The sequence below is a fragment of the Drosophila hydei genome, unplaced genomic scaffold, assembly GCF_003285905.1.
Source record: "Drosophila hydei strain 15085-1641.00,03,60 unplaced genomic scaffold, DhydRS2 tig00000296-arrow-arrow-pilon, whole genome shotgun sequence".
Taxonomy (NCBI): Eukaryota; Metazoa; Arthropoda; class Insecta; order Diptera; family Drosophilidae; genus Drosophila; species Drosophila hydei.
This window is the reverse complement of record NW_022045705.1, coordinates 289,180-311,309: the sequence shown is the minus strand read 5'-3', so window position 1 is coordinate 311,309 and position 22,130 is coordinate 289,180. Positions and strand designations below refer to the sequence as shown.

Sequence of the window (22,130 nt, the reverse complement as noted above, 5' to 3'; positions counted from 1 at the left end):
GTCTTAGTCAGTTGCATTAGCATTAGTCATTAACATTAGCATTAATATTAGTATGTGTTAATATTAGTCATTATCATTAGCCAATTGCATTAGCATTAGTATTAATATTAGCATTAGCATCCGTCTTAGTATATTAGTATTGATATTAGTCATTAGTATTAGCGTTAGTATTAGTCATTAGTATTAGACATTAGCATTAGCCTGAGAACTAGCATCAGCATCAGCACATTCAGTCTTCGGGCGCACACTCTACTTCGTCCTGTAGCTCGCCCTCATCCTGTGCCTATTGCTCCTCCTCACCAACTCTCTCTCACCCTCCGTGTCCGTGTCAACTCTCACCCTTCAGCCTTTATTCGATTTGCTTTGTTTTCAAATATTTGCAGCATAATGCGTAAATGTTTCCAGTCCAAACATTGTCCAATCAACCATTCGCATTCGAATTCCCATTTTGCGACTAGTTTTAAATTAAATTCGTTGTGGGCGTTGTCAATCGATTTAAAAGGGACGCAGCTCCCAGGTCACATAGGTCACTCAAAGTAGATCGTTTCCTTTTTCGGGGCAGCAGGCGGAACAATTGTTCCGCCAATAAATATAAAAATAAATGCATTTCGAATATAAAAATCTTTTGCAACTTTAATTATATTTTCCTACTCTGCGAGTTCATTATTTGTCGGCTCTTTACATCCAATGATGATGCAATGTTGGAGTTGGAGGGAACTTCATAACTTGTACAGCTTGATTGAGCAATCAGTCAGTCTATCAGACAATATCTATCAATAGGACAATCAGGAAGTATAAAAAACACTGAGTCAGTCAATCATTCAACCTAGCAGAGTATCAGTCAGTCAATCAGACTGCGAACCAGTCAGTCGGCTAATCAGACAATCAGTCATTCAAACCATTTGTCAATCAGTCATGCAGCCATTTAGTCTGTCAATCGATTATTTAATCATTCAATCAATCAGTGAATCGATTAATCAATCAACGTATTTGTCATACAGATATTCAGTCAATCAACCAATCAGTCTATCATTCAATCAATCCATTGACAGTCAACCTTGATTATTGACAATTAGTCAATCAGTCAATCAATCAATCAAGAGGGCAAGATATATATTTCACTTTCATTTAAAGGCCACACATTTTCTCTCAGTGTAGCGTTAGCAATTTGAATGATTAAAATAGCTAAGCTCGCTTAGCTCTTGTCAATCATATCCAAGTTTTCGTCTAAGTTCTCATGCTGGGAGTAGAGCATATTCGATGTGAGCAATGTCCGTATGTCAGTCGTTGTCTCTTCAACCTAATCCCAGTTTGGGTTTCGGGTGGTCCCCAAAAACCATTTGATAACCCGAAGCTGTATCGCAATTGAGTTAAGGGCAGTCAGAACTTGATAATCGCTTGAGCATTTGACCTGCATAGGTCGAGGGTTTAATAACTCTATAAGCAATTAGAGGCAAGCACTTCACCCTCTCCCTCTCTCTCTCTCCGTCTCTCTTTGTCTCTGCACTCAGTTTCTCGTCTACCTATGACAGACAGGTTTGTTCAGCAACAGATCCAGATATATCTATATCTGGGCGCTGACTAATGATGCCAGCAAACACGAAGTGGAAGATGAGGCGACAGCTTACTCCATTCAAGCACGAAATGATGAATTATTGTTTTCAAATATCCACAAAGGAAACACAAAAGAAACAAAAACAACAAAAACGAATAGGGCAAAGAATATAAATTGATATTTAAGTATTCGCTTTATAAGTTGATTCCTTTCAATGAGCCACAGATCCTTTGACTGCTCCACGGGACGAAGGCATGGAAAAACTGTTTCTAATTGATTATTGCAACTGTTAAAATCATTTGTGCTTGGCCAAGGCTGAGATCAGTTCACATTTGAGCATTAAACTAAGCTCAATATTAGGTGCCCTAACTTCTTCTATATAACATGTATTAGATATATATATATATCAACCTAAAGAACTAACTGTATTCCTTGAAGTTTCTTAGTTCACAATATTTCGGTTGACTGACTGATTGATTGACAGACTGACTGACTGATTGATAGACTAGCTACTTGATTGCTTGAATGACTGATTGGTAGAGTTGCTAATTGACTGGTTGATTGACTGACTGATTGGATTACTAATTGACTGACTGATTGACAGATTGTTGGACTGATTGATTGCTTAACTGACTGTCTGTCTGATTGACTGGCAGACTGATTGACTGACTGATTAAAAGACTGAATGACAATTAAGCTAACTGACTGATTGATTGATTGACTGCTTATTAGCATTGCTAAGTGTAGTCTCTGATGGAGCGCTTAGGAGCTGACTGATTGACTGACTGATTGTTTGATTGAATATGTTTGGAGATAGTTAACAAGTCAATAAAGTGTTAACCAGACATAATCTCATTTGTATATAGAAATTCCATTCAGCTAAGTCGAAGTCGACTAGACGAAAAGTATGAAAATTGAAATTCCAAATGGCAAAGAGTGTGGAAAATCGATGAATTTGATTGAAGGAGAGAAGTGGAGGGTTTTTGTGTTGTTTGAAAAATGGAAATAAAATTAACACACTTCAAATGGTTGGGCGCAATAAATAAAGTGCGTTTTGCAGCAAGTGCGACATCAACGACAAAATAACAATGCAATAAATCACTTATTGGCAACGGGGTGGGGGAGGCAAGTGGAGGGCGAGAACAGGAGCTGGGGTTGGTGTTGGTGTTGCCAATTGACAGGGCTGTGCAGCAGGGCCGGGGGTTCTGCTCTCCGGTCTGCGCTGATAAATTGCCAGCCGATGCCGAAGGCAACAACAGACAGGCGAAGGAGCAGGAGAAGGCGCTGCAGCTAGCTAAATGCAGGCAATGTAATTCGTATCTGTGAATCGCATTCGCATCTGTCAGATACGCAGTTGCATTTAGCAAATTGCCAAAAGTCGCGCAAGTAGCGCATCCAATCCTAGACGCCAAATGTGGCTTTTGCATTTCTCTCGACTTGTGGAAATATAGTTGGCTGCAATGGTAAAAATATTAACGGGATAATAAAAACTCGTATTAATAAGATAGTTAAATAATATTTATTTTATACTTTTTTGATTAATTTATTTGTTTTTAATTTTATTTTGTTTTGAAAATAAAAAAATTATGATTATTTAATTTTTTATTTATTTATTTTTTTAATATTTAACTGACTATTTTGTTTACGGCAGCAACCACTGTGCAAGCGATCTACGCTTATGTTGCTATCGTACACAGTAAAGGCAATGCAGCAACATGAGTCTTGGCATGTAATGCAACATTCGAAAAAGGGCAACAAGTGGCCGTTCAGAAATGTTGCCATTCCAACAAAAAACAAAAACGAATTAAAGACATTTAAAAAGAGAATTAAAAAAATATTTAAGTTAATAATATTTCTGCAACAATAAAAACAGCTGCAACAACATGCGAAATGTTGCTCAGCATTGTCAGCTTAAAGCTGTGTTAAGTAAACTGAGCTATGGATAATATTAAATATTATATAAATAAGTAAAATATAAATTACAAATTTTTCTCATAATTTTGTTTAAATTTTTGATTGCTTTTTATACACTGTGCGCTGCAATCTGTTAATGCCAATTAACATAAATGTTGCTGCTAAATGTTGAATGTTGCTAAGCGCAAGTTCTCTCTAGCTAACTGGCTCTCTCGCAACACGTCGCGTTTGCGTTGCTAACAAAACTAGCAGCGGACAGCGCGTCGCCCAACTTCAGCAACATGCTGCCAGCCGCCTGGCCGTTATTATTCAACGTGCTGCTATGACGCCGCCAAGCGAGCGAGAGAGAGAAGTGAGCGCCCAGTCGCCGCGCGATTTCAATTCATTCTCATTTCGTTTGTCGTGGCAAGTGGACGTTGTCTGCTCTCTCTCTAACTGTCGCCGTTGCCGTCGTCGTGTGCGTGTTCTTCGTAATTTTTAGTTAACTGTGGTAACACGTTCCGCGACGTTCTTAACGTTTATCGCATCGGTCACTCTCTATATATATACGCATATATATGAGTATGCGAGTGTGTGTTTGTGCCAGTTAGACAATGAAATATTGGTAATACTCATTACTGTTTCTGTTTTTTTTTCCGTTATTTTTTCTTGCCTTCATCTTTTTTGTGTGTTTTTCTTCAACAAAAATAACTTTGCGACATTTTTGAGTTGTTTTTGCCGGAAGAATTTAAAAATAAACAAGAAATTGGGCGAAAATGTGTTTGAAACTAATTTGATTTTTTTTTTTTATCACGTTCTTAAATTTGTTAATAGTAAAACATTTTTTTTAATATGTTTTGTAAAGAAAAACAAAAAAATAACAAAGCAAAGAAAATGAAAACTGGTTTTTTCCAATAGAGCGAATGACGCCCTCTTTTGGTTGTTGTTGTTGTCATTACAGCTACAGTGAGCGTTAAAAAAAATATGGTCAAAAACAAAAAAAAACTTGAACCGTTAAATAAAAGGGAAAAGAAATATGAGTGCTTTTTAGTTTTTTTTTTTTTTTTGTTTTTACATTCAAAGTTACCAACATTTAGCCAAGTTTATAGTTTCTTGCATTTCAAGGCCATCACAATATTGATTAAATATAAAATATAACGAAATTGCTCGGGACTGGCGCCATCTGTCGGTCGAACCTGTTGCAGTTCAAGGACATTTGCATAGAGACATGCAATTTAGCTAAGCTTTAAGTGCATGTGTTCTGCCTCTCACACTCTCTCTGCCTGCCTGCCTGATTATGTGTGTGTGTGTGTGTCTGTGTGAGTGAGTCAGTTGAAGTGCTTATCATGCGGCCGTTACGAAATGCCTAAACAAAAAAAATTGCAACAACAAAGACAAACAAAACTGAACGCGCGCTTTCGACGCGCTCTCTCGCTCTCGCTCGCTCTCTATTTCACGTTCACTGATGTTCACAGTGAGCGCCCACCCACACACACACACGTAAAATACTCATAAAGAGCGGCTACCTGCACGATAAGCATCAAAAAAAAATATTAAAAAAATTATTGGAAAAGTCAAGCAGTAGATAAATTTATAAAAAACATTCTTATTTTTTTTTTTTTTTGCTATTTAAGTATGCGTGTGAGCGCGCTGCTTATGCAGCGCCCCCTCTCTGCTGCTACGACGTGTTTCGACTGCAGACAGCGCCGCAATTTCCGTTACAAAAAACTGGCCAAGCAGCGACGTTACACACATGTGTGCGTCGCAGTCGCAGTCGCAGTCACCGTCGCTGTCGCAGCGCCAGCAGGTTTACTGCTGCCAACTTTAGAATGCAAAGGCATGGAGGAAAAAGACAAAGCCAAAGCGCAAATGTTACATACGCACACACACACACGCGCGCACACACGCACACACATGCATGTTGCGCTCACTCATAATCGCCTCGCACTTGCGACTCATTCAGAGACAAGTTTTCGCCGTCGCCGTCGCCGTTGCCGGTTCCAGTCGCCGCTGTTGCTATGAAAATCGCTCGTGTGTGACGCAGCAGCAACGGTGACTGCGGCTCCGACAGCGACTGCGATGCGTTTTTCAACGTTCTTTGTTGTTGAGTCAGTTGGCCTGACCAAAAAGTAAAGGCCAACATTTGGCATTTTAACGAGCTGCGGCTTAGCGCTAAATCCAATTGTCAGACATTTCGTTGCTTTTCGCACTCGCTGCTAACTAAAGTTTAACAGCAAATTGAGTTCCTCTCTCTATCTGTTCTGCTTGTCACTTGAGAAAGTTGTTAAACTCATTCGTTAGTTTGTCACTCGTTACTCGTTAGAGTTTGTGAGTTTGAGTTCCAACTTGCGCCAAAATAAAGTGAGTTTAGTGAGAGTTCTATAAAGTGCAGACTTAAAGTCTTTCCCTCTCACTCTCGTTTGTTAGCTTTTTACTCGTTATTCCATTAGAGAGAGAGAGTTAGAATTTAATAGACTGTAATGCAGTTTGAATTTAAGCTTGGCATTGTAAATTTGTTTGTTTTGTAATTTAAAAGTTGTTAAACTCATTCGTTAGTTTGTCTCTCGTTACTCGTTGGAATTTATTAATTTGATCTTGTAAAAGTTGGAAATGAGGTTGATTCCATGGCTAATCAACTTAGTGAAACTAACTGTTATTCGTTCATTTTTAACTCGTTACTCGCATACGATGTTTTTTTTTTTTTAGTTAACTTGGCCAATTACTAATCATAAGCCATATATTTTTGCCTCATTTCAGATATCATACACAACGCATTATTAACTTCAGATACAATCAGCGAGTCACTCGCTCTCGCTCTCGTTAATAGCCAACGAGTGTCTGTGACCGAAAAGTGCGCAATTTATAAATAAAAGAAATAAATTCAAATCACATTAAAGCAACTGCGAATTTTTTATACATTTTTTTTACTGTGTGCAACGCAACAAAGCGAAGAAAGAGAATAAAACAAAGAAACGAAGAAGAAGGAAAAACTGCAATAAGAAAACAGTGAAAAACAACGACAAAATGGGCCAACTGCAAAGGCAGCGAGTGGCTCGACTCGCCACACTACTCTACGTAATGCTCTGCAGCTGTTTGACTATAGGTGAGTGCTATAATTTTATAATTAGACACGAGCGAACGTTGCGAAATGAAGTTGTAAAGCGTAAATTGCATTTTCAATCAAAACAGCAGAAAATAAAAGAAAAAAGGAAGCTATATACCGTTTAGACGAATGCCCTCTTTAAGAAATTGAAAAACTGGGGGAAAAAACTATCGAAACTAATCATAAAAACGTTTTGCTACCCATGGAAAACTGGACTAGAACAGGGTAGATTGGTAACGGTGTGCAAATGTGACTGACGCTAGAAATATTTATATATATATATAAATATACATATATATATAATATATATATATATATATATATATATATATATATATATATATATCTATTCAAGCTGAATTGCATTAGTGCTAATAATTACTCTATTAAACAAACCAAACATTCATCTATCTGAATATTCATAGAAATTCGTCTATTTCGTGACTTGAAATTATTAATAAATATTCTAAAATTATGTTAGTACGTCAAGTCGTATGTATGACTCTTTGATAACGTCTCATCAAATCAGGGAATTTCTATATCTGGTATAACCGAAACCGAAGCTTGACTGAAAGGGTCGATAAATAAATCGATAAGTATCGATACTGTGACTTGTGTTTTTCAGGCTAACTTAAAGCCGTTTAAAGCTAGATATGGCTAATTTCAGACTCTAAGCATAAAAGCAATAACAGTTCCGTGCAGGATTTCGGGCATTATTTACTAGAGCTTTGGACGTATACGCGACTCGGTTGCATATACTTCTCACATCATAACTTAGGTTCTGTAACTTGAATCGAAGTTAATCAATATCAAATTTAACGTAGAGCGGAGACAGAGTGGCTGCTCTATAAAGTAAGTTTTGGGTATTTTCCAGCCATGCACTGCCAGCCTTAGCGGATTTTTTATTCTTTCCACAAATTTCCACTTTAATATCTCGCTCTCTGTGGCTACTCAAACGCTAAGCAAATACGACCCAAAAGAAAAAACACATTTCGTAGAAACACAATTGAAATCCCTAGGACTAGGCCTAAAACTCTTATCGTTCGTCGTCAATATTTATTCAACGAGACCCCTTATCGCACACACACACAGGCACAGGCACAATCGAGATGAGCTCTAATGCAAATATAATAAAAGAATCGAGGCCGTTGGATCTGGTTGTATTACAATTGTCGCAATTGTCGCTGCAAAGTCTTGTTTTTGGCTAAATGAAATTGAATTTACAGCCAATCCGACTTCTGGGCCTCCATAAACGTTTCGTGCGCAAATATTTGCCCGGCGAATGTCACAGAGATGATATTACGAAAGACATATTCTCGCTATCTGTCGGAATAAACCAGAATTTGTATATCTATACAGAAAAACTCTCCGAGTACAGGTGTTGCCTAGGCAGTGTGTGACCTTCAATTAAGATTGCTTATATACATATATATATATATATATATATATATATATATATATCTTGTGTCATACGTTATGTATCGTACATCGTGTATGGTTCATAGTGTACATCATGTATCGTGTATTGTATATCGTACATCGTGTATGGTGTATCGTATATCGTAAATCGTATGTTGTATCGTAAGTCGTATATCGTACATCATATATCGTATAACGTGCATACTATATTGTATATCACAATCAAATATCGTAAACTTATATCGTAAATTTATATCGTATCTTCTATATTACAAGTCTTAAATCGTATATTATACATTAAATAGCGTATATCGTACTGTATGTAGTATATAGTATATCGTATATCGTATATCCTATATCGTATATATCTTTTTGATAACTCCAGCTAGGCAAATCAAATTTGCTCTCCGTTTCCATTGTCCTTTGCCTCTCCCAAAAGTAATTTCCAATAAATTTTATAACTAGTTTTTGCTTTTTTTTTATTTATTATTATAATTTATCAGAGATATATTCTTATAGACAATTTGATCGTTGCACTTATACATTTATAAAAAAAAAAGAAGATGAAACGAAATTTTCAAAGTGTTTTGTTTTTCTTTTTGTTTTGCGGTCTACATATGAGGAGGATTCTTAGGTACAGTCTCGTTGGGTAATACAAAGGGATTGATGCTACTCTGACACACTACTCTATAGACTCCATGTAGATTAAAGCACAATTCGTTGCAAATCGATTTGCGTCTGGCTCCAATGAAGGTTCTGTTCAAGCTGTGGTCCCTTCGTATCCCTTCGAGAGAAGACGAGTAAGAGTGAGTGAAAGGGTGTAGATATAGGAAAGGAACTTACCCACCTTCCAGGAGTGTACGGAGACGGCGTATATTTAGATGATGTATTTTTATTTGTAAATTTACCCATTCTCTACGAGCGAGCAACTGATTGGTGCAGAACGAACTAAGCCATTTTCTCAGACGATGACTTAGGAACTAATGATCTATACAGAAGAGTGCGGATTTCAAAAGGCCAGTAGGTGTTTTAGAAACTTACACGATTTACTCAATTTACTCTGGTGGCAGGCACATTTAGGCTAGCCCAGTATGAGGCCCAGGCCGAAGCGAAAACGACTGCTGAAATGGTTCATCTTGCCGCTAATCTGCAGCAGAATGGGCAACGGGTCGAGTCGTTTCTCGCAGACGGCGCTGATGACGCCGCGCGTATCGATGCCGCCGCGAAAGCTGAAGCCGACGCGTGGCATATGGCAGTGGTAGCACAGCCTGGAGATGGCCTGACGCTTAAGGATGTTTGCCTGCAGCTGAACACTGGCGCCCAAGCTCTCGCCATAGATCTGAGTGTAGCAGAGCTCCAGAGCATGCAAGCTGAGCATGGCGGACCACTGTCGATTGTCCTGCTGATAGCGCGCCACAGCCGAGACCAGCGCCGCCTGGCCGCCCGGCACAATGTCCTCGCGCTGATAGATCACATCAACGCCCAGCGCCAATTGAGCCGTTACCTGCTGCAGGTACGATGCGACAAAGACGCCCATGCTCTGCATCACATCGATGTTGCTCAGCACACAGGTGCAGGTGTAGTCCTCGCCGAAGTAGTCAATGAACAGACGCGAATTCTGCACCACCGAGTCCAGGATGGTCGCTGTTAGCTTGGTGCGCCAGCACGGCGTTATGAAGTGCATTAGGTTGGCGGTGATATTGCCACGGGCGTCCATCTCACCGATTAGCAGTGGGTAGGACTCGCCGCTCAGCTCGTGCACCTGATCGCCCTGGTAGCTGCAATTGAACTGGCAGTCGATCGTCTGCGGCCTGTTGCCCGCATGCAGACTATGACCGACGGTCAGATAGTTGCCCAGAGCACGGCTGACATTCAAACGGAATCCGTCGAATGTCTGCGGCATCATATCGTGGCAACGACGATGCAGCTCGGCCACAGTGCCCGGATTGCCGAGACGTTCGACAAACTTTAGACCGCCTAGCCAAGGTATGACTGTGGACCGATTCACTGCCCCGGACGAAGGCTTGCCATAATCATCTAGATTGTCGTGCTGCTTCTGCTCCAGGTGTATCTCGAGTCGTCGCTGCTCGGTTATATCATAGCCATCACCCTCGTTGGCCATGCGGAGGCCAAAGAACCGATAGAATTTGTCTTTGTCCATATTCGATTGCACCGGGTCCACATGCTCTGGCTGTTGTGGGTGTACATTGCCCATTGCTCGCTGTTGGTCCTTTAGTTCTTGCTCTGCCAAAGATCTGCGTATTTGGGTACAGTATTTAGACATCGGAATCGGCAATCTCCCAAACCCCTTCCACCCAGTCGTTTGACCACTAACTAAAAGAAAACTGCGACCAATTACCACATCCGCTTCATTTGTCCAACCACTTCTTTCGCTCTCCTCTGCTCTAATCTGTTCTACGCTCTTTCTCTCACTTTCGTATCGTCATCAGCTTCTGTGTACTCTGCGGCTTTTGTCTAACCTTTCTCTAAGCGGTCAGGGAGTTCGTTGAAAAGGGGGCCTCTGAGTTGCCAGAGACCCATACCGGTATTTGCTGCCGGAACTGACTAGACACAGTTCTAATGACAACAACAACAACAACATCAATAGAAGAGACGAGATTCGTGAGATGAGCTTAACGAATTTGAAATATACTTGCTGCAGTTCGTACTTGGGGTATCTATCAAGTTAATTTGTAATAAAGACAAGAGAGGGGAAAGCCAAGAGAGGCAACAACTAGACTTAAATACTATACAGTTATTTGATTCTTGACTATATAGCATTGAAATTGGGAAATGAACAGCAGAGAATGGGAATCTATTAGAATATGGAGCCACTATTAACTGATTTGTATGTGATATACTGTTATATATACTGTTATACTAATATGTGTATGCTACTATATACAGTATATACTACTATATATAATTATATTGTATAGTACTAAATGATATTGTGAGCTACTATTTGGATAAACTGAACTCTATGATAGGCTGCTATATGAAACTACTACTAAATTAATGAATTCTATTAGATGTACATTTCAGATGTACCACTATATGCTACTGCTATATGATGTAGTATAAATAGTAGTAGTTTATATACTACTAATATGAAATAGTGCTCAATGAACCTACTGCTGTATGTTATACTACTATTTGGTATACATATATATATTTCTATATTATCTTTATTTACTATATGGTAAGGCTTATGCTATACTGTTAGTCTTCTACTGATATGCTACTATTTGGTATACTTACAGTAGTAGCATGATATGTTCATATATTAATGAGACTATATGATATACTCGATATATGTTAAGCTAACCATACTGCAATATGATACCACACTATTTAGTATACCCACATATGATAGATATGATACTACAGTGCAATGCAGACCCGTTTGGAAGCCCCTGCAACAGATGTTATATAAGCTATATCTATATGCAGATCGTTTGCAGTTGCTCTAGAGGCTATCTACAGGCAACTCCAGCTCCAGGCTCAGCTGCCCGAAGAGCGATGCGTTGCACATGTCATGCGAAGCGCGCGTTGCCCCCTGCAAAGAGTATACAAAGAAAAAGCATAAAAAAAATTATAATGAAATTAATTAACGCAACTTTTTTGTGAACGAACATGTCCAACATTTTCTTTTTTATACTTTTTTCGTGCTGCTCTTTAACTGTTGCTGTGGGCAAGTTCTGCGCTTGTATTTCGTGTTTTTTTTCTGTATTTTTTGAGGCGACATGAAAAGAAGTCGTCATCGTGCCGCATGCCGCTGGCCGCTGGCCGCATGTGCCTCAATTGATGTTGCAAGCACATTAACCTACGCTCGCTGCATTAAACGGTTCTTGTTTCATATTTTATGGCTGCCCGCCAAGAGCCCAGCCGGATGACAAAACAGAGTCACACAAACTCTTGGAACTTCCCGAACACATAGAGCGCTGCGAACACACGTTCCAATTAGCCCAGAACCCAAGAACTTGGGAACTAACCCACTTAATTGCCCGCCCAGCTTTCACTGAAGCCTGAGAAAAGTACAAGAACCAAGAGACGAACACACTGACAACTCTGAACGGCAGAGCAGCAAACAGCGAAACCAGACAAAGTGACTTCAACTAAGAAATTAGCAATGAAATTCGCAGGTCGAAATACCCTGTAAAAAGAAGCTATAATGGAACGATCTTATAACGGTAAAACCCAGACTGAGAACAAATAATCTACTATCTAACTTAACACTTATCGATCACATTTATCGATAAGTCAAAGCTTAAGTTTGAAAATGTCAATTTTAAGCTAAGTTTGTTCTAGAAAGACTTAGCCTTAAGACGCTAAAATGCTTAAATTAAAATTTTAAGTTATCGATAATTCATCGATCAAGTGAAAATTTAAGACTTCCTTTAAGTTAATCTGTGGGTTAGAAGCGCTTCGGCTTATTCACTTGACTAAAATCAGTTGGTAGAGACTTATCGATTACATTTATCGATATGTTTAAGTTGACTTTAATTTGAAATATGTGAACTCCAAGCGTACAAAAGAAAAGTATAAGTTATCGATCTGATGAAAACGCTTTGATCAGACTAAATCCAATTGAGCGAACCAACTTAAGACTAAGACTAAGTTTAAGCCTATAAAGCAGAGGTTACTTAGGAATATGCTGATAAATTTATATATGAAAATAAATTATGACGGAGATGACAGAGGGCGACATTCATGTTAACCCTTGAACTTAACGAAGCATAATGCACATAGACAAAAGGAGAAGAAGCTGCAGCTGAAGCTAAAGCAGATGCAGACGCAGACGCAGAAGTAGGACGAGGAGACAACTCTCCGTCTCTGTAAGTTGCTTTCTCTCTCAATCTATCAAAATTCACAATTTGAATTTCTTGGGAAGCTCTTGACGAAGACTACGCAGTCTTGATGAACTCCTGTAGTAGTTGTTGTTGCTGCTGTTGTTGTTATTGTTGGTCAGCAGCAGCAGCAACGGCAGCAGCAGCTCTTGAGCCTGGTCTTTTGTGGCACTTGAGCGTACCGAGAGCGAGGCAGGAAAAAGGAAATTCCAATTATGTTGCAAGTCTGGCCGTGCGTAGAAAAAGAATTGTTGCCACGTCTTTTATGTGCAGCGCTCCCTCCCTTGCCCCAACTGCCCCCGCCCTGCGCTCCGCTCTCGCCGCTCTTCCTTGTTGAGCTGCTGTTTGTGTCGCCTGCAGCAGTTTCTATGCCGCCATTTGCTGTCGCCCTCTACTAACTCGCTCACTCTCTCTCTCTCGCTCTCCTTGTTTTAATTTTAATCCAGTAAAGGGCATTTTTATACAGCCACGCCTCCTAGTGGGTCGCCCACTTTTGCTAGAATCGTCTTTTGTTAGTGCGCTTTTTCCCTTTCGTAGCCCGCTTTTGTTTTGGCTTTGGTTTTAAGCCGCGCATTTGCTTTTATGAAACTCAGCAAGAAATTTAGGAACAACAACAACAAAGTGGCTTAAAGTATTATTAGCCAAATGAACTCTAAAATGAACTAGAAACCCAAAAGCATTTGCCAAAACATTCCCCAGTCAATGCACTTTGATTGTCGAGCTTGTTCTAAGGTTTCTTGTGGTAGACTCAATTTTATGTTAAATCTTAGTCTTAACCACTTTGTGCTTGGCAGTCTTAAACAGAGTAGACCCAGCTCTATCTGTGGTTCATGAAGTCTAGTAGAAGAAAGTTAACACTAAGTTATGTTAAGCTCTACAACTCGAGGAGTTTCAGGTCAAGCTCTACAACTCGAGGAGTTTTAGGTCAAACTATGAGAACGCATAAATTTAATTCATATAATTCTTAATTCATTTGAACAACTCATCAAAGGCATCAAAAGCGTTGCACTTCAACTGAAACTAAATTCTAGAAAATACATCAAATGGCTTAAATTCTACGCCAGATTTAAGCGAACTACATAAAAATTTAGCTTTATTTTCACTCAGAATTCATTTGAAGCTGCGCAGCGTTTATATCCTATGAAAATCACGTCATAAAACACGAAAGTGGATATAAACGAGTCGCTTTAAAGAGTTCTCCTTGGACTTACACGCTGGGAGCTCATGATTAACTTAGATGTGATTCTCACAATCTAATCATGATTATAATGAGCTGCATAATGTGCGCAATCTGCAATGCATATAGCGAATTGGGATGGGAAGTCTTCTAGACGATGAGTATTATATTAGCATAACTTTGGCTTTTTACCCCACTCTCGACACTTGACTTGGGGGCTTCCTTCTGCTGCCTGCGCTACGTTATTTTTCGACAGACAATTAGTTGAAGTTGATCCAAAAACTTGCGCATAATTAGCAACCATTGTTGCCCCGCATCCCCCCACGCCTCACTCGGTCCCTGCCTCTGCCTCTGCCAGCTGCCAAGTCATAAATTAACTGTAAATGAGCAAAAGGCCAAACCGCGCCCAGCCCGAAACTCCGGCTCCTGTCTCCCAACCAAACTCTCGCCCAAAAAAAAACTGGAATACCCATTGACTTGCTTCGGGTGGCTGTGTGTGTGTGTGTGGGAGGACCTCGGATAATTACGACTAAGTAGCTGCATAGACTAGATAAGTATATAGATAAACAACGAACTATGCCCCACGTAGGGGCAACACAATTCAGCTTGGCCCTGTGTTGCTTTCGATTAACAACAAAGAGTTGCACAGCTCGTTTGTTCCCTTTATCAGCTTTCAAGCTCAAGTGCAACAAACAGTATACAACACATATCCCACTCGATGCCATGTGGCATAATTACAAGTGCATCGGAATCTGCATCAAAATGATGGGAAACTCGACGCGAGTCGGCCAAATGAAAAAAGCAGCAACAAAAGAAGTGAATTAAGTGAAAAACAAAATAAAAAGAAAAGACAAGTAAAAGTGCTCAGCTCGGGTAGACGCGACTAGACAATACCCTGAAGCCGAAAAGCGACGAAGCTCGAACTTGGAGAGAAAATTAACTTTCGAGTGGAGCCTTTCTTATTGCAGTTGCCTGCCAAATCTGTTGAGTAGAAGCTTAATATCTATAAAGAAACTCGATCATCGATCAGATATACTTCAGATCAAATCAATGGATCGCACATCGGACGGAAGGTCGGACGACCGCAGGCAAAAGGTCGGAAGGTCGGACATCAGACAGACTTCTATGCAGATAGAACAAGATCAAGTCAAATATTACTGCTGATCAGAGAGACTAGCTCTATATACGTTTATAAGCCTTGCTCTGGCTGTTACATGCACTTCGACCAAAGCAGCATGCCCTGTTGCAGCAACGTTTCGTTTTGTGCTGAGCATAATTATGCCAATGTTTGTGTCAGTTTCAAGTGTCTTCGCTGTAGCGACAGGCGCAAAGCCCAAACTCTGGCTTTGCTGCGAGCTTCTTGGGATGCCATTAAACAAGTTTTTCTCAGTTGCAATGCGGTTGAGCGCGGGGGCAGGCGGTGGCGGCGGCGGCGGGGCTTGGATTGCAGCGTGGTAAATGAATACCCGCATAATGCCAGAGGAATTACAAAAAATATATAAAAAAAACACAAGAGCAACAACACACAAACAATAAGTAGCTAAACCCAAAAACCAGCTCAGCAGCAAAAACAACAACACAAATTACTGTGCACTGAAAATACAAATGAAGGATTGTTTGGCTCCGGCATTGTGGGCCCCACAGCCCCGCACTGTCTGTCTGTCTGTCTGTCTGTCTTGTTTCTTTTTTCATTTTTCTTCTTTTAAGTATGATGAATGAATTTTAAATAATAAAAAAGAAAAAGAGCCACTCGCCTGGTAAAAATAATTATCATAAATGATATAGCACACATGCACAAACGATCTTAAGTCGACTGTATAATACATGACACATCGTAAATGTCATGCGCTATATGTTATACGAGATACTATAAACCACACTAAAAGTCTAATATCATATATCCATTATCACTCGTCAGTTTTTTGTCTTGTGATCAACGAGCTAAAATGTTATCACATGGAAACTTTACCCAGTCAAATTCTCTTACAATACTTAAGTCTCAGACTCGGCTAATATTAAACCTAAGCTAACAGCAGAAGCTGAAAAAGCTCTTGAAAAACTACTTGGATTTATCTTAATGCTTTTATAAGCAAAACATATAAACTATGCCTATAAGATTGGAGATTGAAGATAGTAGATGAAAGGTGGAAGGTGGAAAATGGCAGATGGAAAATTAAAAATAGAAAATGGAATATTGAAGCTGTAAGATGTAAGATGAATAGAATATAATAGAAAAAAGATAGATCTGTCACGTAAGCCTACATCTGCATAGGAAACGCTCTTCCTATAGCTCTTTCTTGGCCATCCTGTATCAATCACCAGCTCGACTTACCCAAAAAAAATCTCTGTTAAAATTTACCAAATATCGTGATATCACAAAATGATTTAAATTTGTACGGATTTTGGTGTTACTATGTGTTTGTTGTACATCTAGTTTTTAGGTCTCTGGTCCCATTGGTTAGCACAATTGAATCGGTCGAAAAAAGCGAAAAATAATCTTTTGTTTTAGACTTTGTTGTTATTACAATTTCTAATCTGACAACTAAAGAAAATGTTTTGACTGTTAACTCCCAAAATATTGTAGATCTCCCTGTCTCTGTCAGGAACTGTGTTAGTTGAAGGAATGCTTGTGTTAATACAAATGTCGTCATATACAATGTCCATAATATTTTGTACAGAATTCGTTTGATTGCTAGAAAGGTTGACCAGTCCAGGCTGATAGAAACAGGAAATGCTGCCAGACGTGCTGCATGCCTTACAAGTGCGCCCCTGGCATACTAAATTGAGTTATTTAGTCGGCATTGGCATGCGTAATGCATTAGCCAGTGCCTAAAACCTAAGACCTGAGAAGAGGGCCGCTACCTGTGCGCCGTGTGGATTGAGCCAGCCTATCTATTGAACCATCTAAAGAGGGTCTAAAGCGCTCAGGTAACGACGACTGGCATACACAACTAATTGCTAATTGGATTATGTCTTACTTGCACACACACAGAGAGCAGGAGACACAGAGCGAGCGAGAGCAATAGAGATATATATAGAGAGAGAGAGGTTGGCTGAGTGAGTGAATGCAGGCAATGGCGTGTGCCAAAAGGTCAATGATACGAGCAACGCCTTTGGCCGTAATCCAGGTGTTTAGACTGGACTACAGTACAGCCCCAACGACCGTTGGCTGCATTTTTAATTGACTCCACAGCCTTGTCTCCTCACGCCCTGCCTCTTCCTTTCCCTCTCTCTCTCTCTATCTATGGCTATGTTGCAATTGCATAACAATGAAACGGGGCGCTACCTAGTTCGATTTCATTTTCAAGTTACCTTTTACCCATGCCCATTTCCCTGATTGCGACCTCAATTGTCGTGGTCGTTGACGTTTCGCATTTGTTGCCAGTGGTCTTAGTTACCATTTGCATGGCACAGATCCCCTGGTTCCATAGCCTGTGGCCAGGGACTCTGCTTGTAATTGGTAATGCAAAGTGCATGGAGCACAGGTCAATTGTTGGTGCTCATAGCTGCTAGAGTCATGTCTTCTGCGTCCTGCGTCCTGTGCCCTGTAGCCCCACAGTCTTTGTTGCTTTTTCTTCTTCCTTCCCATATTTTTTTCGGAACTGTAGTCGTTTAATCAATTCGTTTCTATTTCACATTTCTGAATTCCGTATGCCGTCTGGGCAATTGTTGAGTGACCAGCCGGAGCAGTGAGGCAGTGAGGCAGTGAGGCAGTGAGAGAGTCTATTGTTTTCATTGGTTTTTTCCATTTGGAACGAATATGTCGAGTTCTCAAACAGTGTAACGGCCAGTCCAGCCAGTCCAACAGTCCAATAGTCCAACAGTCTAACAGTTTGGCAATATTTCAATCTCTGTCTCCAATTGTTCACATTTCCCTTGCAGTTGTAGTCGGTTTTAATTGTATTCAACTTTGCATAACCCTAATCCTCTTGCAGTCTCTTCATCTTTCATTGTTTATCTATTTATGCTCTCTGTCCATTTAAATGGATTTCAAAGAATGTCTGTCAAAATGGGCTGCAGATGGGTCTAGCCTTACATTGTGCTCGATTACCACAGGGTATTTCTTAAGCATATATGCATGTACTATTTAAGTACTACTGAATATGTATGGGTTTAAAGTGTATAAATTCGAACTATATATTACAGGGTAGCTGCTAGTCTACTAGAGGCAAACTCTAATACGTATTACTGAGCATTTAAAAAATGTATTCAAAAAATGCATTGATTTTGTATGGAAAATTACAGGGTATTAGGCTAGTCTGATAATCAGTGACATTAATATTCACTCATAATGTTACTTTAGCTCATTTAGAATTTATACTTATTCAGATCTACACATTCCATGCTCAATTTCAGCGGTTATAGGGTATCTGCTGAGCTGATATTAAGCACTACTCAAAATTTCGCAATATTATTTGACTATCCCATATAGAAGTTCTTCGCTTTAAGCAGTTATTGTTCAATTCAGCCTATTACAGGGTATCTGCTAGTCTGATATTCAATCTCTCTGCTGGTGGTAGTTGATTGAAACAACTTTAAAAAACTTCTGCTTGAACCCAGAGCATTAGGAACTCAAAGCTAACTTATATAGGGTATCTGCTAGTCGATCAGTCTACGTTTGTTTGCTCTTCGGCTTTCACTTGCTTCCACTTGCCTGGCATTTAGTATCTGGTAGTGTTCCCACTCATTACATTTCCCACACTCCAATTGCTTAGCTCCCACGCCCACCTCACGCCCGAAATGCCGCTGCCGCTGCCGCTGCTGCTGCTGTTGCTGCTTCTTCTTCATCTGATTCCTGTTGCAAACTCTTCCTCTTCTACTCTTCTTTTTGCTGCACTTTTCCCACCATTAAGCTGCAAACTATCAGCTGCAGCTCATCAACTCTGACAAGGGGCCAACCAACAAAATAAAACGAAAAAAGAGGAAGAAAAAATGCATCCACAGATTTACTTTGGTCTACCCATTTACCTGGTTGCCTCTACCCCCTTTCGGCCAGGCATTTGCGTTTTGCCAATTTTCAGCATTTAACCAAATAAACCGACTCGCTGGTTCATGCCCCATGCCTTTGACTGGCTCGCTGCAGCCTTAACCCGGCCCCCCTTTTAGCTGCCTCTGGTTAGATTCCTTTTGCCTCTTCCTCTCCTCCTTAGCTCCATTGCTGTTCCATCATATTCGCATGCTCTTGGCATCGTCGAGCGTTGGTGTCATTATCAACCTTTTTTGCCACACCTCTGACCTCCCTTGGCACGTCTCTATGTTCCCTTGTGCATCTCATTTTGACCATTTTGAGTTTCATTTGCTGAGTGTTGAGAGTTACTTTGACTACAATTTACAGCCTCTGGCCGAACCTCCTTTACCTACGCCTCTGCCTGTACGATCAGCTCATCAACGCCTGCGCTCGCCAAAAAAAAAAAACATGCAAAACATGTCCACAGCGTTGAGTCAACTCCAACTCCAATTCCTTCTAGGCCCATCCCCCTCAGCTACGCCCCTGGCTTACGCCTGCATAGTTTAGCTTGCATTTTGATATTCGCAATACGCCAACGTTCGCCTCGCATCACAGGAAAATGCTGTTAAACGAGAAGGCGCCCCTCCCCGTCCCTTTGGCTCGCCGCCCATGGTAAGAGCTCTTTGTTTGCATTTTAGTCATGAACTTTTAAACATTTGTCATGCATAATTTGAGCAGCAAATGTATTGGAAAGAATTTTAAATTGATTGTTATTGTTGTTCGGACTTTGGTGAACTTTTTTCGGACCAAGGGCTGCAAGAATATTGGGGGGTGGCATGCGATGGGCGGGTAGGCGTGTCAGTCAGACATCAGCATTGTCAATAATTAGCTTAGCCCATTAATAATCCAGGAATGCAGACGCCTCGACATAAGCTGACTCAAGAGACGCATCGGACCTGAGCTTCAGTTTGGGGCTTGATGAGGCTGTGGGTTTTTGCGGCTCGGTCGTTCGGATGCTGGCTGCAAGATTAATGATGCAGCTTACATATTACCTGCAGCTAAATGTGATGCATCTTCAAAATCCCCCGACCCCGACCGCAACCCGAGCACCGGCCCCCTCTTGCCCCTACGCAAACATGTGTCTGGCAAAAGTAAATGTTCGTTCACATTGAATGGCTGAGCTGTCAGACAGAGCGAAAAAGAGAGACAGAACGGGAGCGAGAGAGAGATAGACAGACTATATGTTATGCTGCTTAACTTATGGTTTTATCTGTTGGTTTCAGCTTGCGCTGGGTTTGAGTGCCGCAAAACTTTTTTGATATACCTTTTCCGGGGGCTTCCAGCGAATCGGGCTGACGATTCGCCCGCTCTCAGAGTTGATGTGATTTTTGGATTTTCAGTTCTCTCTCTCCAGCGCTCGCTCGCTTTTTTTAGACAATTTCTGATGATTAAATTTTAGTGATTCAGTTTCTGTGTCTGTGGACATCTTTGTGAATTCCATTTATGGTTGTCTTACTCTGACGGCTCAAAGGCGCCTTTGACTAGACAAATTTCTGTGCTCAACGCAATTTGAAACAAAACCCAATTCATGGAGTCAGCCAAAAGGACCCAAAGTCCTTGAGCTCAAAACAATGCGACGCCGAAACTTGCAAATTCAACGAATCCATAGAATTGAGCTAAGCCGAATTGTGTTGAGTTGCGTTTCTAGCGAGTCAGTTCAGTCAGTTCATATTTTTCGTCTTTTAATGGGCTTTACGGACAGCAATTAGGATTTTTTGTGATGAAACGGGACTTTATGGAATGCTCGAGTCGGGAGTGTTCGACTGGAAGATACCCTGTAGCAAGATATTCCATGGTGTTTCACTCTAATTGAAATGGCTCAAGACTCATGGGTCTACGGCTAGCTGCGATTAGCTTTAAGCTGCTTAAAGTTGAACATTGCCCTACAGATGAATAATATTACAGCTTAAACTGGGAAACGCGTATCTCACGCTCGAGTCATAAAGGGAAAATTGCTAAATTTGATTTTTCTATTCATATTCAAAGATTAAAACTCAACTGCAGTTAAGCCAAGTTAAGGCCTGTCATAAGCCTGTCCAGCAGTTCGATCTACAGAGAAAGAGAGAGAGAGAGGGAGGGAGAGATAACAATTTGGCACAACAGCTAATAAAATGGTTGAACAATGTTGTTGTGCCAAACAGCAATTAGAGGGTGTGCAGGGCGAGGGTCTTGCCATAAATTGGCAACACAAAGGCACAACGAACCCTAGCTGAGGGCTGACCATGCCCATATTCCTCTCTCTCTCTCTCTCTCTCTCTCTATCTATCTATCAGTCTCAATTGCACACCCTCTCTCACCATCTCGCTCTCCGGTTGACATTTGATTTGTGACGCGTGCCGCTTTAACGGCCTGCGGCCTACGTCCTTCTATCGAATATCGAGCCAGAGCGACGAGGCTGGGGTAGCATCAGAGTCGATTTTCGGACGAAGGCGCAGACGTAACCCCGTGCCTAGGCCAAGTAGTGCCACATGGCACTGCTAGTTATTTTTATTTTTATGATTGTTTTAATTCTGTTTGTTGCAAACAAATAGGCGGAAAATTTGATGACGTTGTCGCGTGTGTCTGTGTGCTGGCAGCGAAATGCGTGTTGCAACATTTGCCGACGACGCGGCGTTGCGCGTGTTGCGGCCTCATTAATTTTGTGATTTATTAATTATTCATTTTTGGGTAAAACTATGCAGGAGCGCGTACCGCCCCCGCCCCCCACACGCGACCCATCTCTGGGCCAAAAATTAGTAAGTGCCGGCGGCAAACTATAGCTAACACGGCAGGGACATGCCTTATAAATTATGCCAGCTATTTGGCCCCGGCTTCAGTTTATCATATACCAAAAAGAATTCCTGTTAAAGCATCGTTAAGTCCTGCCTCGATAGCACCCATGGGAGAGCCTTCGGCTGGCATGTTTGCTTCTTTTTTTGCTGCTCTCAATTTGAGGTCGATTGTTATTCAATTATCTTTTAAATTGGCCAAGTCTCGGCTGCTTTCTTGCTAAAGATCATTATCAATGGACTTTAATGAGCTCTCGACTCGGTTAGCTTTACACAATTAACAACTTTAATTAGTGAGAATTTCTATGGAAGCATTTTTCACAATAATTTAATAGCTTCTTCCGCTCCTCTACTCGA

At 40.7% G+C, this 22,130-nt stretch overlaps 2 protein-coding genes across 8 annotated transcripts in view; one reads left to right on the top strand and one right to left on the bottom strand.

The window, feature by feature from the left end:
- The first annotated feature begins 3,871 nt into the window (after positions 1 to 3,871).
- LOC111605328 (fasciclin-2) overlaps positions 3,872 to 22,130 on the top strand; it is a 94,044-nt gene continuing 75,785 nt past the window's right edge. For all 5 annotated transcript variants that reach the window (XM_023324079.2, XM_023323917.2, XM_023323995.2 and 2 more), the window contains exons 1-2: positions 3,872 to 4,073; positions 6,206 to 6,551. In XM_023324079.2, the coding sequence (XP_023179847.2) occupies positions 6,473 to 6,551 (79 nt within the window). In that variant the 5' untranslated portion in view covers positions 3,872 to 4,073; positions 6,206 to 6,472. The remainder of the gene's footprint in view (positions 4,074 to 6,205; positions 6,552 to 22,130) is intronic.
- Positions 8,551 to 16,563, bottom strand: LOC111592527 (mitochondrial import receptor subunit TOM40 homolog 1-like). Of its 3 annotated transcripts, XM_023304915.2 has the most exons (4): positions 16,330 to 16,563; positions 9,012 to 10,225; positions 8,814 to 8,958; positions 8,551 to 8,754 (listed from the first exon to the last, which is right to left on the bottom strand). In XM_023304915.2, the coding sequence occupies exon 2, from the start codon at positions 10,183 to 10,185 to the stop codon at positions 9,052 to 9,054; it is 1,134 nt and encodes a 377-aa protein (XP_023160683.2). In that variant the 5' UTR covers positions 10,186 to 10,225; positions 16,330 to 16,563; the 3' UTR covers positions 8,551 to 8,754; positions 8,814 to 8,958; positions 9,012 to 9,051. The 3 variants fall into 3 exon arrangements, with proteins under 3 accessions (XP_023160683.2, XP_023160599.2, XP_023160765.2); XM_023304831.2 differs by having other exon boundaries at positions 8,814 to 10,225; XM_023304997.2 differs by having other exon boundaries at positions 8,818 to 10,225.

What these genes read in the sequence shown, in the direction of transcription:
- LOC111592527 (XM_023304831.2), bottom strand. Translation starts at nt 10,185, where the DNA reads ATGGGCAATGTACACCCACAACAGCCAGAGCATGTGGACCCGGTGCAA.